At 51.1% G+C, this 19,282-nt stretch overlaps 1 protein-coding gene across 1 annotated transcript in view; it reads right to left on the minus strand.

Moving 5' to 3' along the window:
- The window catches only part of RAP1GAP2 (RAP1 GTPase activating protein 2), a 143,060-nt gene extending 125,245 nt beyond the window's left edge, over positions 1–17,815 (minus strand). The window contains exon 1 of the mRNA XM_054708801.1: positions 17,659–17,815. Within this exon, the coding sequence (XP_054564776.1) occupies positions 17,659–17,765 (107 nt within the window). The 5' untranslated portion in view covers positions 17,766–17,815. The remainder of the gene's footprint in view (positions 1–17,658) is intronic.
- Positions 17,816–19,282: the final 1,467 nt, after the last annotated feature.

Here is a 19,282-nt window from a genome sequence, read left to right on the forward strand (position 1 = left end):
AAATCAACAAATAACAAGTATTGGCGAGGATGGGCAGAAAAGAGAACACTCGTGCACTATTGACAGAAATGCAGGTTGGTGCAGCCACGATGGAAAACAGTGTGGAGGTCCCTCAAAAAATAAAAAAATGCCTTAAGACCCTGCCATTCCACTTCTGGGTATATATCTGAAGAAACCCAAAACACTTATTCGAAAAAAATATATGCACCCCGATGCCACTGCACCCCGATGCCACTATTTATAATAGTCCAAGATATGGAAGCAACCCAAGTGCCCATCCATAGACAAGTGGATAAAAACGCTGTGGTACATACATATACAATAGAGCATTACTCACCCATAAAGAAGAATGAACCCCTAACCTTTGGTGACAGCATGGATGGACCTAGAGGGCATTTTGCTAAATGAAGTAAAGTCATTCAGAGAAAGACAAATACCACAGGATTACACGTATATGTGGAATCTAAAGAACAAAACAAAATGGAAACAAACTCAGAGAGACAGAGAACAGACTGAGCTGCCAGAAGGGAGGCGGGTGGGGAGACTGGGTGAAAAAGATGATGGGATTAAGAAGTTCAAACTGGTAGTTACAAAATAGTCACAGGGATATAAAGTACAGCACGGGGAATATAGTCAATAATATTGTAGTAACTATGTATGGTGCCACATAAGTACTGGAAATATTGGGAGAAACACTTTGCAAAGTATATGACTGTCTAACCCTTACACTGTACACCAGAAACCATTACAAAATAATATGGAATGTAAACTGTAATTGAAAAATAAAAATTTTTATTGAAACAAAACAAAAAAAAATAATAAAATAAAATAAATGTTAAATGGTCAACAATCACCACCACCAAAGTCCTAATTCCAGCACTTTTTCATCACTCCAAATGGAAACTGATCTGTTCATTTTTTTATGAGTAACACCTTAGTGTAGTTCAAAAGCCAAAAAATTATCAGAAGGTATTCAGTGAAAAGGCTTCGTCCTACCCTTGTCCCAATCCGCCCAGTTCCCAGCTGGATGCGAAATGGTTTTTACACATCCTTCTACAGCTCCTTTATGCAAATAGAACCCAATACAAAGATGGAGTCTTATTTTCCCTTTTGTTACACAAAAGGTAGTATATTGTACATTCTATTCTTTGCCCAAAATATCTTTTAATGTTTTTAAAGACTTGAGAGAGAAAGGAAGGGAGAGGGAGAGAGAGAAACATTAATGAGAATCATCAATCAGCTGCCTCCTGCACACCCCCTACTGGGGATCAAACCTGCAACCCAGGCATGTGCCCTAAATGGGAATCGAACTGTGATCTCCTGGTTCATGGGTTGATGCTCAACCACTAAGCCATTCTGGCTGGGCCACCCAAAATATCTTGAAAGAACTTTCTATCAGTACATAGAAAGTTCACCATTCTTTTCTTTAAGTAACATAATACATAGTCCAGTGCATGAATGTGAAGTAATTTAGGTAATGAGTTCTCTATTGATGGGTATTTGGTTGTTTCCAATGTTTTGCTATTTCAAATAATATTGTGGTGAATGGCCTTGATCTACATCACTCCATGTGTGTAGAAATATACATGCTGGACATATTCCCAAAAGTGGTTCACTGGGTCGAAGGGAATATGCAAAATGGTGACAGGTGTTGCCAAGTTGTACTACTTATGGGATGGTACCAATTGATCTCCCATTAAATTGGTACCAGAATGAGGACCCACATGCCCACCCAACACACTGTGCTAGCCCCAGAAGGCACTGGCATATGCCTGTCCTTGAGCCCATGGCTGGAAACAATGGAAAGCAGCTTTTTGTCTGTAGTTTTTGCCTGCCCAACTCACTTTCACCCCTCCCTCTGGTAATAATACCCCCCCCTTTACTTTAGGGACCTATCCTCCTCCCCTGGAAAGGAATCTTGTCGTCACCATATCCACACTGGCCACTGGCATGAGCCCCTGACTCAGGCTGGGCCAATCCCAGTTCCCCACCCCACCCTATACAGGGACTCAAGCAGAAATCAGAACTACTCCTCGGGATCTGTCTAACTAGAGCTGACAGAAGAGCTTTTTCCCTCTGGAGGAAATGAGGTTACCATGTTAAGACCACAGGGGTCTGCAACCATGATGGCAACATCCTGGGGAGAGATGACCCAAGAGAATGAAGACGATACAAATAGACAGAGATACGTAGACAGAGAGAAAGAGAAACTGCTCCTGGTCCTGGATCCAGCTGTTCCTGATGCCTGCCCCTTTCCACAGATGGATTATGCCAGTCAATAGATCCTCCTATTTCACTTGGCTAATTCAACCTGGGCTTCTGTCACTTGCCCCAAGAGTTCTGACTAATACATTGTGTAACCCCAATTTTGTTATAGAGAAACAGATGTAGGTACAGATGTGAATACATTGTGTGGGAGAGAATGTATTTGGGTAAGAAAAAAAAAACACAGAAGAAAACTTATTAAATGTTAATAGTGATTATCTCTGCAAACCCCCATCTGGGATTACAGATGATTTTTATTTTAGTCTTTGTACTTTTCTGTGTTTTCCAAATTTTCTGCAAGGAACATAGACTTTTTTGAACATAATAAACATTTCTTTTAAAAATCAGATTGGCAAGAAGCAGCCCAGAGAATGCTGAGAGGAAGGTTCTAAGCCCAGGCCATGGTCAAGGACAACAGGGATGGCTCCCCCCGAAACCTGCTCTGTGTGGTCAGTGCCCCCCCGGGTGGCCGCTGCTCCTCTCCGGGACAGCTGGCAGGTCGCTGAGGACATCCACATCGTGTGCACTAAACCCAAGCCCTCCATCACGAGGCGGAGGGCTCTGATGTATGTCCGCAGATCAGCCGGAGCCAAAACTCTTCTCTACACACCCCTCCTGGAACTCATGCTGAGTCTCCAAAATCCCCACCCACCGGAGACCCCACCCACCACCAGTCTCCTGGGCCTCCGAGGAGAGCCCCAGAGGCACCGGCATATGCCTGTCCAGGAGCCCACAGCTGCAGGAAAGGAAAACGTGAGCCTAACAGGAGAGCTCACACGAGGTGGCCCAGGCCTCCAGCACCTGCTCCCTAGACCCACCTTCCCCAGCAACACGTGAAGATCGGCGGGGGAAGTGGGCTTGGGCAGGACAGAGGCCTTGGGGACCTTCAACTTCAGGCTGTTAGGGAAGAGAGGCTGTGGCTTCCCTGGAATCCCCAAGGCACTCTGGCTCCAAAAGCATCTGTTTCGGTCACCCCTAACTGCCCTCCCCTGCTGGCCTGGTCGCCCCCAACTGCCCTCCCCTGCAGGCCATCTTGTGGCGGCCATCTGTGTCCACATGGGGGCGGCCATCTTGTGTGTTGGAGTGATGGTCAAACACAAAGCCATCCTTACCTGCCCATCCTTTCTTCAACCAGAGAAAAACTCTCTCATCTGGTTTACATCTTCTAGGCACCTGCACTCAAGTGGAATCATACAATATCTGTCCTTTAGCGCCTGGCTTAGGTCACATAGCACCGTGCGTTCAACGTTCGTCCATGTTGTACCAGAATTCCATCCCATGTTATGGCTGAATAACATCCCATCGTTGCCTATGCCACACTGTGTTTACTCATTCATCTGCGGAAGGGCACTCGGGTTGCTCCCACTTCGGGCTATTGTGAATCGTGCTGCTGTGAGCACAGGTGTACAGGTATCTGTTCAAGTCCCTGCTGGCAGTTCTTTGGGGTATATATACCTAGGAGTGGTACTGCTGAGTAAGATTTTTATTTACATAAATATTCAATTAAAGAACAAGCGAAGCCGAAACCGGTTTGGCTCAGTGGATAGAGCGTCGGCCTGCGGACTCAAGGGTCCCAGGTTCGATTCCGGTCAAGGGCATGTGCCTTGGTTGCGGGCACATCCCCAGTGGGGGGTGTGCAAGAGGCAGCTGATCGATGTCTCTCTATCATCGATGTTTCTAGCTCTCTATCCCTCTCTCTTCCTCTCTGTAAAAAAATCAATAAAACATATTAAAAAAAAAAAAAAGAACAAGCGAAAATCATTCGTTAGTCCTAGTCCCATTTCACAGACAGGGAAACTGAGGGCCACCGTTTGAACACCATGCACATGGTGCTGCTTCCCTGGGTTTTCCCATGAGGCTTCAGGCTACCCATCCTCAGTTTTATTCTTGCTATTTAGGGGGCCCTACCTCTCACACCCCTGAGATCTCTGCTGGGCCTTGGCCCCAGCAGGGGGATGGAGCACAGAGAGCCAGCACCACTCTCAACCAGGCTCTTGTGGCTAGATGCCCGATAACCTCTATGCAAGAAATCCAGACTTGCCGGGCTGAGGGGCAACTGGCCCCACTGAGCATCAACAGAAGAGGGGGGCGGGGGGGCATTCTCCAGCCCCAGAGCTGAGGGCCAACCCTGAGCCAGGCCAGCCTGTCCTCCCAGACGAAGTCCAGTGCAGGCACATGTCTAACTGCCTCAATGTCCAGGATGAACTCGGGGAAAAGGGGGCTTTGGGTGGTCCCTCCTCTCTTTGGACATCCAGGGCCCCCGGCACCTCCTGTCCCGGAGCCACCATCTCCTGGTCACTCCCGGAGCACAGGCCGCGTGAGGCAGAGCGCGCGTCCTTTTCTCTCCTGGGCCCTGCTGTCGGGGGCCTGGTGCACATCTGGCACTCCACAAATATTGATGGAAGTGAATTGAAACAGCACGAATGAACATTTGGAACACAACCCTTTAATAAGCAGGACTGCCGCCTGCATTTGCATTTAGAGAGGAGAAAGAGAGGGCGCGTGCCGGGGGCGGGGGGGACAGCAATTTCCAGAAAGTGGAGAGGGGCCTGGGGAGGCCAGGGGAACTGAGACGTGGGAGCCAGGTGTCCCTGTTCTCATCGCCTGCGCCAACGCCGGCATCGGTGGCTGTGCCCTTGGGGGACCTTCTCGGCTCTCAGAACTGCGAGCCTTTGTTGATGTCACACTCAAGAGTCCTTCCTGGCACATTTGCAGATCCAGGTTTCACAAAGCCCGTTTCAGTGACCTCCTGATTTACACACTGCCTCTGCCTTTGCATCTCAGATGAGACAGCTTATTAAAATAAATGTTCTATTAAAACACAGATGGCACGGGTAAGCCAGGCTCCAGCCCAGAGCTTCCCGTTCTCATCGGGAAGCGGGAATTTCTGTTCTAATTAGTGAGGATTGCAGCCAGACCTTTCAGCTTCTCTGAAGCCTGGGAGGGCAGACCCTTCCCCCCACTCTAGGCGCCACCATACCCCCAGCTCAGGCCTAGTATTCAAAAGAAGCCCAAGAGACCCAGGCAGTCCCTTCTTTAAAAAATACTGAGAATATACTGCCCTGGCCTGTGTGGCTCCGTTGGCTGGAACGTCGTCCCATGCGCCATAGGGTCAAGGGTCACGGGTTCACTTGCCAGTCAGGGCACATACCCAGGTTGCAGCTTGGGTCCCCAGTCAGGGTGCATAGGTGAGGCAACCAACTGATGTTTCTCACATAGATGTCTCTCTCTCTCTCTCTCTCTCTCTCTCTCTCCTTCCCTCTCTCTAAAACCAATGAAATAAATAAATACATAAAAACATAAATAAATACATAAGTAAGTAAACAAATAAAATGAGAATACGCTAAGATACCACAGTTCTTGATGTTTTGGAACTTTTTTATACGCCTGGTATGCATTTCAAAATACACCTGAACTGCATGGCAGTCCGCTTCACAGATAAGTGAAAGTCAAGGGCAGAGAGGTCAAGTGACTCAGCCAGCGTCCCCCTGTAACGGGCAAGGGAGAAAAGGCATAAGATTGGGCACCAAGACAGACAAGAAGAGACAGGTTTGGGTTTGAATCCCAGCTCTGCTGCAGAAGCTGAGTGACACTGCATACGTCACCCCTTTGAACCTCGGCTTTCTCCTCTAGGAAAGATGAAGATGACGACGGTAAGCATCGTGCGGAGAATGAAATGAGGTGAGTGCGGTCTGAGTGCCAGCCCAGCGCCACACAGCAGTGGGGCTCAGTACAAATCCCCATTCCTGCCCCTTCACTTGGGATTCCTGAGTTTTCCTGCCGTAATACCCAGCCTCCCATCAGTTCTGTTACTTGATTTGGGGGTAATTAGGAGGGAGAACATCTAACAGCAAATTAACTGTGGCCATTCTGCAGCCCAGGTCCCACAGGACCCCCAGCCAGACTGCCCAGACACTGTATTTCCAGTCACAGTGGACCTGCCCCAAACAAAGGAAGCCCAGAGGACATGCAGAGCTGGGGCCTGGCCTCCAGCCTCCCTGTTCAGGTACACCTAGAGCTCCCCAACCCCGACGCTCCTGCTTCTCACACTGTACGCCCCATCCCTCAGGGCCGGGGCAGGTGACGCAGGTGTGGCCAGGTACGAATGCTAAGGTGAGCAGGAGGGCACTGGCCCCCTGCAGAAAGGCAAGCCCAGTCAGTGTTGCCAGAGCTTCTGATTTCTCAAGAAATAGCGTGGAACCTTCCAATTTTAAAATATCAGTGTAAAAGGGGGGAAACGTGTGTGGTCTAACAAAGGGCAGGGCTTTGTGTCTGTGCTGTTCCCTGCTGTTCCGCAGCGCCTGGGACAGGGTCTGGGGCAGAGTAGAGGCTTCACGAATCTGCAGGGGCCTATTCCGACCTCCGCCTCAGACTGCACACTCCCAGGGACTAGGGCTGCTGCTGTCCTCCTTCTCTAAGACAGGACAGCATGGCATTGGAGCTCATAACAGTGAAAAATGCACCCTTACGAGGCATCTGTCCTGTAAAGGAGGCGAGAGTTGTGCCTTGGAGAACGGGGAGACCTGTTATGAGTTGTAAGCACTTAGGACAATCACAGCGCCCTTTTTCTACCACTCACATTCAGTGTGACTCAGTGTGGTTGTAAAATTTTTTGCAGAAAAGGAACACAAAGAAGGGGGGAGGAGGGGAAGGACAGGGGAGGGGGCGGCTCCAATCAAGAGGCCTGCTCCCTCCTGCCTTTGCAGAAGTGGACTGTGAGGCCCAGCTGGGTCAGCCCACCCCCAAAGGGCTCTGGGAAGGACTTGGCTGGAGTTCCAGCTTGCATGAAAACAGTGTTCATAACTGATAAGCTTAAAAGCAAGTGACAATTTTTCAACCCACCCTTGCTCCAAGGGCAGTGAATAAACACAGCATCAGCTCCCGGTTCCCACTGAGAGTGTCTGGAAGGACAGGGGAAGGTGAAACCAAGCTCACTCGTCCCTAGAAATCTGCATGCCAGAGAAGCCTTCAAATACTCTATCAAAAAGAGCTCCAGGGAAAGGAACCAAGATGGTGGTGTAGGTAAAAGCCAGTACTCACTGTCTCCCACAACCACATCAAAATTACAACTAAAATACAGAACAACCATCATTCAGAACCACCTGAAAGCTGGCTAAATGGAAGTCCTACAACTAGAGAACTAAAGAAGAAAGTACACTGAAACTGGTAGGAGGGGTGGAGGCACAGAACAAGTTGGTCTGACATCCAGGTGTGGCGGGTTTTTTTTTTAATCAGAAGGGATATCTCGACTGCAAAGCCCGTCCCCGCCCCCAAATGAGGAGCAAGGGGTCCCAGCCCCACACCAGACCCCCAGCCCAGGGTTCCAGAGCTGGGGAGAGAGGTACCCATAACTTTGGGCTGTAAAAACCAGCAGGGATTGTGGCTGAGTGACAGAGAGGCTGCTGGAGACCCAGGCAGTTCCTCTTAAAGGGCCAGCACACAAACTTACTTGGACTCACTCTCTCTGAGCTCCAGTGCTGGGGCAGTGGTTTGGGGGGACCCAGGGATATACAGTGAGGACCTGGATTTTCTGGCATTGGAGCAGCTTTCTCCCAGACAGGGGTACTCACAGGGGTCACTGTTCCTATGCTAAGACCTCCCCCATTGCAGAACTGACTGGCAGCCATATCCGAGTTTCCACCAGCATGGACCACACTGTTCACTCCACCTTGGTGATTCCCTGAGACCCCTCCCCATCCAATTTGCAGCCCCACCCAAGCTGTTTGCAGCTGCTTTTCCATATGAATAGCCTGTTCTGGCTCAGGCTTCAGACTTTCTTAAAATCTCTCAAACATGCCCCATACCTATCAATAAGAGGCCCAAGACCCGACACTAGCACCAGCCTGCCATGCTTCACAGCTTCACCTCACCTGGGTACTTCCAAGCTCAACACAAGTAGCAGCCATCTGCAGATCACTCTATGGCTCCTGCAGTGTGGCCAGGCAGTGACTGACTTTGCATCTCCAGGGAGGCCCCAGAGCCGGTGCATCCAGTGGACAGCTTCAGACCATACCAGATTACAACTCTACACATCCACAAGCAACACACTCAAGGGGAAGACTTAGTGAACACCAAAGCCCCACTAAAGCAAGTCCTGCTCCATAGGGATGTCTCCTGCACAGCAGCTCTTCCACTGTAGTCGCAGCTGGTCTTCACAGCCAATTGGCCTGGAGTTAATTTCTCCCAGTGATGCCAACAGCAATCAAGGTTAACTACAACAAGACTGTGCACACAGCCCACACAGGGATGCACCTACAGGACCCATCTCAGGTGACTGGAGAGGCTGAGCCACTGAGCCCTACAGGACACCTACTACACAAAGCTACTCTACCAATTCCAGGAGACAAAGCAGCTCTACCTAACACATAGAAACAAACACAGGGAAGCAGCCAAAATGCGGAGACAAAGAAACATGTCACAAATGAAAGAACAGAAGAAACCTCCAGAGAGAGAACTAGATGAAATGGAAACAACCAAACTACTAGATACAGAATTCAAAACAATAGTTAGAAGGTTTCTCAAGGATATTAATGAGAGCTTCAAGGGACTTAGTAAGACTTTCAAAGATCTTAGTGAGAATTTCAAGAACCTTAGAACATCAAAAACATGAAAAAAGGACCAGTCAGAAATTAAGCATACACTAACTGAAATAAAGAATAATTTACCGAGATTCAACAGTACAGTAGAGGATTCCAAGAATCATATCAATGATTTGGAATATGAGGAAGCAAAAAACACCCAATCTGAAGAGAAAAAAGAAAAAAGAATCCAAAAACATGAAGAGAGTGTAAGGAGCCTCTGGGACAACTTCAAGTGTACCAGCATTGGCATTATGGGGATGCCAGAAGGAGAAAAGAGAGAGCAAGATAATGAAAGCCTACTTGAAGAAATAATGACAGAAAACGTCCCCCTACCTGGTGAAAGAAATAAACTTACAAATCCAGGAACAGCAGAGAGTCCCAAACATGAGGGACCCAAAGAAGCCCACACCAAGACACGTCATAATTACAATGCCAAGGGTTAAAGACAAAGAGAAAATCTTAAAAGCAGCAAGAAAAAAAGCAGTTAGTTACCTACAAGGGAGCTCCCATACAACTGTCACCTGATTTCTCAACAGAAACTTTGCAGGCGAGAAGGGAGTGGTAAGAAATACTCAAAGTGATGAAAAGCAAGGACCTACAACCAAGATTACTCTACCCAGCAAAGCTATCATTTAGAATTGAAGGTCAGATAAAGAGTTTCACAGGTAAGAAAAAGCTAAAGGAGTTCATCACCACCAAATCAAGTATTACATGAAATATGTTAAAGGGTAGTCTTTAAGAAGAAGTGGAAGAAGGAGGAGAAGGAGGATCAAAAATATGAACAATAAAATGGCGATAAATACACATCTATCCACAATTGAATCTAAAAATCAAAATAAATGAACAAAATAAACTGATGAATAAAATATAATCAGAAGCACAGAAACATGGAACAGACTGACGAATTTCAGAGGGAAGTGGGGAGGGGAGCTGGGAAGAGATTAACCAAAGATCTTATATGTATATACTAGAGGCCCGGTGCACAAAATTCATGCACAGGTAGGGTCCCTAGGCCTGGCCAATGATCAGGGCCAATCAGGTTCCCTAGCTCCAGGCCTCCCCGCCTCCTCCTTCCCTCAGCGCCCCGCCACTGCCACCACTAGTCTCCGGCCATGTTCCGTGCCGCCCCCTGGTGGTCAGTGCACATCATAGTGAGCGATCGAACTCGCAGTCTCCCCGTGGAACTCCCAAGGGGACAATCTGTGTATTATCCTTTTATTATATAGATTCATTACCTATAGACAGAGACAATCGGGTGGTGAAGCCTGGGGTGAGTCAAGAACCGGGTGGAAGGGGGTAATTGGGGGGTGGGGGTTAAGGAGAGGGAGACATCTATAATACTTCCAACAATAAAGATTTTTAATACAAATTTTTTAAATGGAATGTGTTATAAGAGTTGTAGCATAGGAGAAATGATAATAAAATGAAGTTCTTAAGAAAAAATAATAATAAATTGGCATGGATTCTTTGACACCAACCTCTTCAAGGTTGAACTACTTCCCACTCAGAAACCCTACTCAGGAAATCCCAGACTGCTCTTCCCTTAATCACGGCGTCAGAGCTGCCGGACCTGACCCACAGTGATTACACCCAGACCGTGGAGAGGCGTGAGGGAGCCTGCCCGGTGCCGGGAAGTTCTGCATCTTCATCTGGGTGGTGTCTGCACCGGTGGATACACATGTAGAAATTCACTGAGCTGTACCCTTCACTGTGCACTTAACCATATGGAAGTTACACTTCAATACATTCATAAAAACAGGAGCACTTCTGTTTCAAGTATCAAGCACTTCTCAGAAGCCAGGCACTGCATCCAAATAACATAACCATTAAGAGAATAACTTCTGGACCTCAACAGACCCGGTGAAAAACCCCTGCTCCTCCACCTCTGAGTCTGCCCCCAGTTTACTCCTCGGTCTCTGAGGCTCTGTCTCTTGTCTGGAAAACAAAAAATATAACAACTGGTAGAATTAAGACATATATGCATGTAAGCCCTTCCTTAGCACAGGGCCTAAGCGCCGTGGTCGGCAAACCGCGGCTCGTGAACCACATGTGGCTCTTTGGCCCCTTGAGTGTGGCTCTTCCACAAAATACCACGGCCTGAGCGAGTCTATTTTGAAGAAGTGGCGTTAGAAGAAGTTTAAGTTTAAAAAATTTGGCTCTCAAAAGAAATTTCAATCGTTGTACTGTTGATATTTGGCTCTGTTGACTAATGAGTTTGCCGACCACTGGCCTAGCAAATAGTAAGCCTCTAACGGTGTAGCTTGTTACAGCCATTCTTCAACAACCCCAGGTCATTGGTGCTACAGGGGCCATTTTAACCGATGAGACATCTGCTCCCTCCCTTCCCTAAACAGCAGGCATTTCCGCACCGTCTTCCCAATCTTTCCCAAATCCATGTACCGTGCCTACTACTTTTCTTATCACTTTTCTTTACATTGACATGCAATTTGTATTTAAACACATTTACTTTATTTAAAATGTTATGTAACTGTCGTACATGGAAAACCAGTGCCACTTGCCAGAATTCATTTTTTAAAATAGCTATTAAAATAAAAATCACCTATCCACCTGAAGTCATCTTGCTCACCTGGTTTACTTTTTATGGATTTGGGAGGCAAGGAAACTCAGTTTTGGGGGGTGGGGGGGGTCATCTGCTTAAAATGACTGAGAAACTTCCTGAGCGCCTTCAGCAGCCCCGTTCGCACAGAAGTGATTTCCGTGGGTTTAACCGAGCAGGCCTGGCAAGCCCTCTATTTGGCAACATCCTGGTAACCAGCCATCTGTGCGCCACACTGGCTCCACAGAGAGAAGGCTGCATTTAGAAAAAAATGTATAATCACTAATGGTGACTGTTCACTAATTCACACACCCACTGGCCTCTCTTTGACACGAGTGTTAGGGATCTGCCTCTGCCTGTTTGACAGCAGCTCCAGGACCCTAGACCTAGGAACCCAGAGTCAGGTGCCCAGCCCCAGCTTCAGGATGGTCAGGACTGAGCCTGCAGCCTCACATCTACGGGTCCCCAAACCACACAGAGGCAGGGAAGGAGTTGGAGGGATAACATTGGAGCAACATGTGTGCAAGTGATCTGTTGCATTTTCCTGCAAAATCTCTTCCAGAAAGGAAGGAGAGGGAAAGGAAAGCATCTCCAATCTCAGACAAAGGTCGCCAAGAAACCTGTGTCAGAGGGCACTGCAGTATTAAGAGGCTTGCCTCGGGGTAACAGGCAATGGGCACAATTCGCCTGGGGAGTCAGTGAGTCTCCTGAGGACCCGTTCATTCATTAAGCAGATATTTACTGATCACCTCCTATTCTGGGCAACGGGAACCAAGAGATGAAAAAGGTAAAGTCCCTGCTCTCAGAAAGCTCACATTCTAGGGGATGGAACAGTCAATAAATTGTTTATTATAAAAGCTAGATGACGCCAGTTAAGGATAAGTGCCATGTTGGAAATAAATCAGGGTAAAGAAATAATGGCTGGAGTGAGCTGCTCAGATTGGATGGTCAAAGGAGTCCTTTTGTAGCAGATGATATTTGACTTGTAAGCACAAGGACGAGGAAGAAATCAATTAAGTCACTGTAAATAGCATGTGCAAAGGGCCTGGGGCAGGAATGAGCTTGGCATGTTCCAGAAACAGAAAGAAGGCCTTAGCAGCTTCAGAGTGATCAAAGAGCGGGAGAGGAATAGTGGTGGGAGGGAAGGTCAGAGAACCAGGCAGTAGGTGCAGGACCAGCTGCGGAGTCCGGCCTTCATGTAAGGTACAGTGGAAAGCCTTCTGCAGGAGAGAGACTTGATCTTATTTGAATTTTTAAAACTCCACTCTGGCCACCATAAGGCGACTAGATAAGGGGGACAAGAAGCAAGGACACCAATAAGAGACAAAAATAGTGGCTCAAAAGGAATCTAACTCCTCAGACTCTCGGTGAGGTTAAACATGGAAAGCTGGTTCAAGGGAGATGCTTGTTCTTCAAAGCAATGACAGCCAACCGGGTGGCATTCAAACCTCAGACAAAAGAGGGCGAGTGACAGGCCCCTGCACTCAGGGCAGGACCCGGCCACCTCCTCTGAAGAACAAGGCGGCCATCTGTTCTGGGGCCGGGAGTGGATCAGCTCCCGCTCTGTGCCCCTTCCAGCCCCGGGACCCTGGGACGACAAGGCCAGGGCTGCTGGACACCCGACCGGCTCAGACCCCATACCAGCCAGCTCGCAGGGCTGTCACTGGCTCTCCCACGGGGGAACGCGAATATCCCCACTGGTGCCAGCCTTCAAACCCTAAGGACAAGCCACGTGACAGCTGCCAACATCACAAAAACACACAACTAGACAACCTCCACAGCCCAGTCTGGCGGGGGAGGCGGGGGACAAAACAAAACAAAAAACCGAGTCCGATAGAGCCTCTAAAACTAAATACCTATCACGGGTAACATAAGGGACAGAAGAATATGTTACATGAACGCGGAGACACCACCCACCAAATCCTGACTGTGGGAAACTCACTAAGACAAACAGTTCAGTTTCCTCAACAATTATAAGGGGGGGGGGGGGGAGAGGGTTGGAAGAGAACATTTCTAGATAAAGAGAAAAATCACCAATCCAACTTTTATGAGACAAATGGGGAAAAACCGAACACCGACTGAATATGATACTAAGGAATTAGTGTTAATTTCGGGTGTAGGATAATGGCAGTGTTATATTTTTAGAAGAGTTATATTTGAGATCCATCCTGAAATATTTAAGAATGAAATGATATGTCTGGGATTTACTTCAAACCGGGTATTGTATGACACTACTCCCTCTCCTCTTATGCACACTTGAAAATTTCTGCAATAAAAGTGCATATTTTTTTTTAAATCTAGGAATGAGCTTTTTCTAATAACCTACCCAGGAATAGCCCACTAGACATTCTACCCACAACAGAGAAATCAGGTTCATCGGATTCACTGTTCTGCCCTCCAGAGCTTGCCATGCAGTGATGTGCTGAATGATCAGTGAATTCCTATTTTCTTCCTCATAAACCCTTTGTTGGGAGTTATCCCAAAGTAACTACCTCCAGTGAGAACTGGAGTTCTTTTTCGTTTATGCTAACTGGGCTCTCTCCAATCCACACCTGAGGCCACGCTGACTTTACGACCTTTCAGAGCACACACATTTGGACTGTGTTCCTGCCCCAGTCCTTCCCGCCTCAAGTTTTGCCCCCCAGAGGGCACCCCTTGCCCCACCACCCACTCCTGCCATTTCTCAAGGGGTGCTCTGGTCCGATCTGCCCTGTCTGTAAGAAAACAGCCTCTGAAGACCAAAGCCCTTAAGGCAGCTCTCTATTAGAGCAGCTTCCAAGAAAAGCTTCATTCAGGAGCCTCCTTAGGACCAGGCCCGAATCCCATCCCCTCAAACACACCATTGCTTTTTCAGGATCCCAGGTGATGGCATCCCCAGAAGACAGAAAGCAGCAGAACCTCCAGCTTGTCCCACAAGCCCTGAAGAGAGCTGTCACATCAAGGCCCATGCATACCACACCCATTTCTCCAGGAGGCAAACTGAGCACAAACTGAGCTGGAACCTTGAGCCCAATTCTTCAGTGCCTGGGAGTGTTCTGGTTCTGGGCCCATATGGGATACCTGTGTCATTACCATCCTCCCTGGCACAGCTGCCTGCCCCAACAGACACTAGTTCTAGGTGGTCCAGGGAGAGCAGGAAGATGACAAGGGCTGTGGGCTGTCACTGCAAGTCACACAGACCATTTCATCCCTTATGGCCAACAGCCAGTAGTTTTATCTGCACACGCCTGTCACTTAGAGGTGCCAGGAAGATCGATGGATCAAGCCTTCTGGGGAAAATGAAGAAGGGGCCTTAGTCTGACCTGACCCTGCAAAGAGAGGGGGAAGGAAGGAGGAACTCAGCAAATTTCACACTTGGCGTGGAGTTTGGGGAGTGCTTAAGATCAGCTGCAGCCTGCTCCAGGCTACCCATGGCCGGTGGCCACAGAGGAAGGGTCGATAGTGTGCACTGAACTGATCTCAGATGCTTAAAGAAAAAGAAACTCCAGAATACAGCAAAGGAGGCAAAGGTCATTTAACACCAACGTGAAATCAATCACTCGCTCTCCTCGGGTAGGGTAAGTCCATGGCCAAACCGATCAGAATGCCAGAAGCAACAGCAGAATGGGATGAAGGCAGGGGGGCTGGGCGGGTCACCAATGTCTGCTGCATTGCAGGAAAGAGCACAGTACGTCCAGGAGGAAGGACAAGACGCCACGAGCCTGGGGCATCCTCACTCAGACCAATCCCTTCCCGTCCTCTGTCCAGGTCCTTCCCACCCAGACCCAGGCCTGCCTGCAGCTTCCTGGGCCCTGCCTGGCTGGTCTTGACTACTAGGGGGGCTGTCACCATCAGACATCTTACCTTGGTTTCTGGAGGCACAGGCCAGAGAGAGCAGCCCTGATGAACCCCTCCATCCTCACACGGTCCTTCCTACCTTTCAGCTGCATCTTCCCCCCATTATCTTTAGTACTTGAGCCTCGAAAGCCCTTCGTGTGGATGCAGAAACTGAGGCTCAGGGAGATTAAATCTATACTATCACATCACAGGTCTAGCACTTCTAGCTCCCAGGGCAGGGACTACCCCGCCCCTCTCCCCAACCACACATCCCATACTCAGAGACAGGTACTGGTCCGATGCATCTGCTTTGCTATCAAGTACGTCTTCCTTCTCACACTCCTCAAAACGGGCCCAGGTTGACCCAGAACAGCCATCCCCTATCCTCCTGACATTAGAGGATTGGCTTGTTCATCCCATCTCTGCAGATAAAAGGCTGAAGGGCGGAGAATGGAAAAGAATCTACGTCTAGAGAAGAATGGGGCCCGGACCTGGACTGGACTCCAGAGTCTCACTGGCAGCTTCTCTGTTAGACATGTGTGTCCTCAACAGCAGTCACTCCTAGGTCACCTGCAGGACTCCTGCCATTTCCTATCGCATTTGCATAGCATTTCCATTCTGAACTGCTGGGCACCCCGGGATGCTGGTAGGGTGGGATGCTATCCCATCCCAACCCCTGCGTCTCCCCGGCAACCTGGGACGCGTGGCCAAAGTGTAGCCTCGGGAAAATTGACCATTGACCTTAGGTTGTGTCAAACTCCCGGGGCCGGGAAAACAAATGTTAACGGGGGACTGGCCCCAGCCCACTAAGGCACCCACGCTGGAGTGAGCCACCTCACCCCCCACCCCAGTGCTCGGCCCGGGGTGTCCAGCAGCCCTCGAAAGGCCCTGAGCCAGAGTTCTGCGCTTTGTTATAAACAGGAGATTAGCAAGTGTTTATAAAGTGTTAAAGCCAGCCCTGGCTGGTGTGGCTCAGTTGGTTGAACGTTGTCCCATGCACCCAAGAGGCTGCCGATTCTGGGTCAGGGCATACGCTTGGGTTGTGGCTCAATCCCCGACAGGGGTTGTGCAGGAGGCAGCCTGTCAATGTTTCTCTCACTCATAGATGTTTCTCTCCCTCTTCCCTTCCCCTCTCTCTAAAGTCAATAAAAACATATTTAAAAATAAAGAGTGCTAAAGCCACACTAGCACCAGCCAGGAACTTTCCCCTTGAAGAAATCACAGGGATTTGCAGAGAACTGAAAAGGGGAGAACTTTCTCACTAGGCGACTCAATGTCATTTCATGGTTAATCAGCTGAAGTCATTTTACTGGAGAGTCACCCTGTGCTGCAGGAAGCACCTGCACTGGACCACATTACAGGAGGGCTGCGTTAGAGGAGGGACAGGAGACAACCACAGGGACCACCCATGCCAGTTTCTCCAAGTCCTCCCGTTCCTTGCCTGCCACCTCCCCCAGGCACTCACAGCTCTGGGGCAAGTCCCAGGGCCCCAGTCACCACCCAGGTGTCTCTGCTCTCCGGCTCCTCCGTCCTTATCTTAACCCTTGTCTAATACAGAGCAAAGCACTGACCACTCCAAAACGCCCCTGGAAATTAGGATCCAGCAGGGGCACCAGAGGTTACCCCAATTCCACACATCTCTGTGAACAGTCGGTGCCCACGACCCCCAATTCCGGGAAGCTTGGGGCTCCTGTACCGTAGCAGAGGAGAGAGGCTGTGACAGCCTGTGTGGGCAGCTCCCTGGGGGTCCCAGGAAGCTGCCCCCAGAAGCTCCTTGGCCCACCGGAAACCCCCCACCTCGTCTCATAGGTGGTCCAGCTGTGACTCTGAAATAACCGGGGAGAACGATTTTCAATACCCAGGAGCAAAAAATTAAGAGAGTAACCCCAAGTGAAGAGTTAAAGACAGGAAAACCCTAAGACAGAGAGGCCTGGGGGAGGGGGAAGGAGAGGGGTGGGGTTGAAGCAACCTCCAAACTTGCTCCTTGCCGACCAGAACCATCCTCAAAGCAAGCAGACCGCGGCCTGGCGGGCACCTCGCGGGCTCAGCCAAGTTGCAGAGAAGCAAATGGCATCCCCAGCGCCTGGAGCCACTCTGAGCCCTGGACTGTGTCGCCCGGGTCGGATCAATGCTACCCGCGCTGCAGGCTTCGGCCAGGGGGCCCCATCGGCAAACGCCGGGAGCGGGGGCTGAGGACCCGGTGCCCGTCTGTTGGGGATGAAGCCCGGAGGGCCCCCCAGCTGCCCTGCCTGGGCTTTCTCCTAACAGCCGGTGTCTGGGGCCACGCTCCGAACTCGCTTCCCCGACAGCGCTGGGGCAAAGGCATTTTCCAATCCAACTCGGAGCCAAACGCCCTTCTGGGAAAAGTCGGCCCCCAAAGAAAACGGGGTGTTAGCACAGGAGCGGAGGGGAGGAGGAGGTGGCGCTGCCAGGCTTTACCTTTTCTCTTTATTCTGTTTTCGGGATTTGTGCAGGAGTCCGATGAGCACCACGGCGGCGCGGATCCCCGCCTTCCGGCAATGCATCCTCCCCGCCGGCTGGGACATGGCGAGGCCGCCGGTGCCCGGCCGCGCCCTCGCCCGCCCGCCGCGCGCCCCCGTCGGCCCGGCTCCGCGCGCTCCGCGCCGCCCGCTGCCGGCCCCCGGCCGCCCGCCTCGCATGGACCCCGCCCCGCCTAGGTGCGCCCCGGCGTCAGGTGACTGGGCGCTCACTTCCCGGCGACCTTCAGCGTCTCCTCGGGGCCCGCGGGGTAGCCGGCGCCCGCTCCCCCGGTGCCACCGGGCATTTCCGAGGCTCGCTCGGGGCGCGGCCGGGACGGGCGGCTCTGGGGCTCCCGCTCAGACCCGCCGCCCGCGCCGGGACCCCGCCCTGACCCCGCCTCCCGTGCTCGGCCCGGGGCGCCCCGGCTGCGAGCGGATCCCGCGGCCCGGCCGCCAGCACCAGGAGGCGGTCCGCTCGAGCTCGGCGCTCTCGGGGGTCTCGGCGCCCGCGTTCGCCCCGTACCCCGCGCCGGGCTGCCGCCCTACGCTCGCCTCTCCCTCTCCGTCCCCACCTCTGCGCACCCCTTCCCCGCCCCCGCCCCCGCTGGCCGGGCCGGGCTCCCTCCCCAGGCGCAGGCGGCTGACGCCTTCCCCAGCCCGGCCCGCCGGGATACTTGTCCGATGCTGTCACTGTCTTTAAAAACAGGGAGAAAACACGGGCACCGGGAGGAAACGCGCGTCCTCAGTCCAAGCGAAACTACCTTCGCGCGCGGGCACCGCCGCAGCCTCCCTGCCCCAAGCCCGGCGGCCGGGCGGAGAGAGGGGCGCCCGCCCTCCCCGGCCCGCGGCTCCCAGGCGTTTTGACTCAGGCGGAGGCTGCCTTCTCCCCTCTCCCCTCGTCCGGGAAAGGACTGTGGGGTGGGGTGGGGTGGGGGGGTGGCTCACTCCAGCGTGGGCGCCTTAGTGGGCTGGGGCCAGTCCCCCGTTAACATTTGTTTTCCCGGCCCCGGGAGTTTGACACAACATAAGGTCAATGGTCAATTTTCCCGAGGCTACACTTTGGCCACGCGTCCCAGGTTGCCAGGGAGACGCAGGGGTTGGGATGGGGTAGCATCCCACCCTACCAGCATCCCTGGCGCTAGCGCTGACCGCCGCACACACTCTGGGTCCGGTTCTTCCCCTGCTCCTGCGCACCGCGGGCCAGCTTCATCCTCACCAACGTCACGCCAGTTCGTGGGAAAAGGGTCCTGGCCTGGTCTCTGCTATGAACTCAGGAGGCTCCTAAGCCCCACTTCCATTTGCTGCCCCCTCTCACCACCACCCCTACCATCACCCTGAGCGTATCCACTGGCTTTGCTTCTCCCTCCAGCCCCCCTAGGAAAGACAACCCGTGAGAGGGCTGGAGGGAATTAAAACAAGACAATTAGTCCATCCTTGGAAACAGCTCTGGTGGGGCCAAGGAGGTCCCTGAGGCAATTTGCCTTGTTGTTTTTTTTTTAATGAAGTCTAGTGTTGAAGCAAGCACACAAAATCCAGACAGGCACGAGGGCCTTGCTGGAGAGGTGACAGGAGCTACAGATAAA

The sequence above is a fragment of the Eptesicus fuscus genome, chromosome 20 (genome assembly GCF_027574615.1).
Source record: "Eptesicus fuscus isolate TK198812 chromosome 20, DD_ASM_mEF_20220401, whole genome shotgun sequence".
Lineage (NCBI taxonomy): Eukaryota > Metazoa > Chordata > Mammalia > Chiroptera > Vespertilionidae > Eptesicus > Eptesicus fuscus.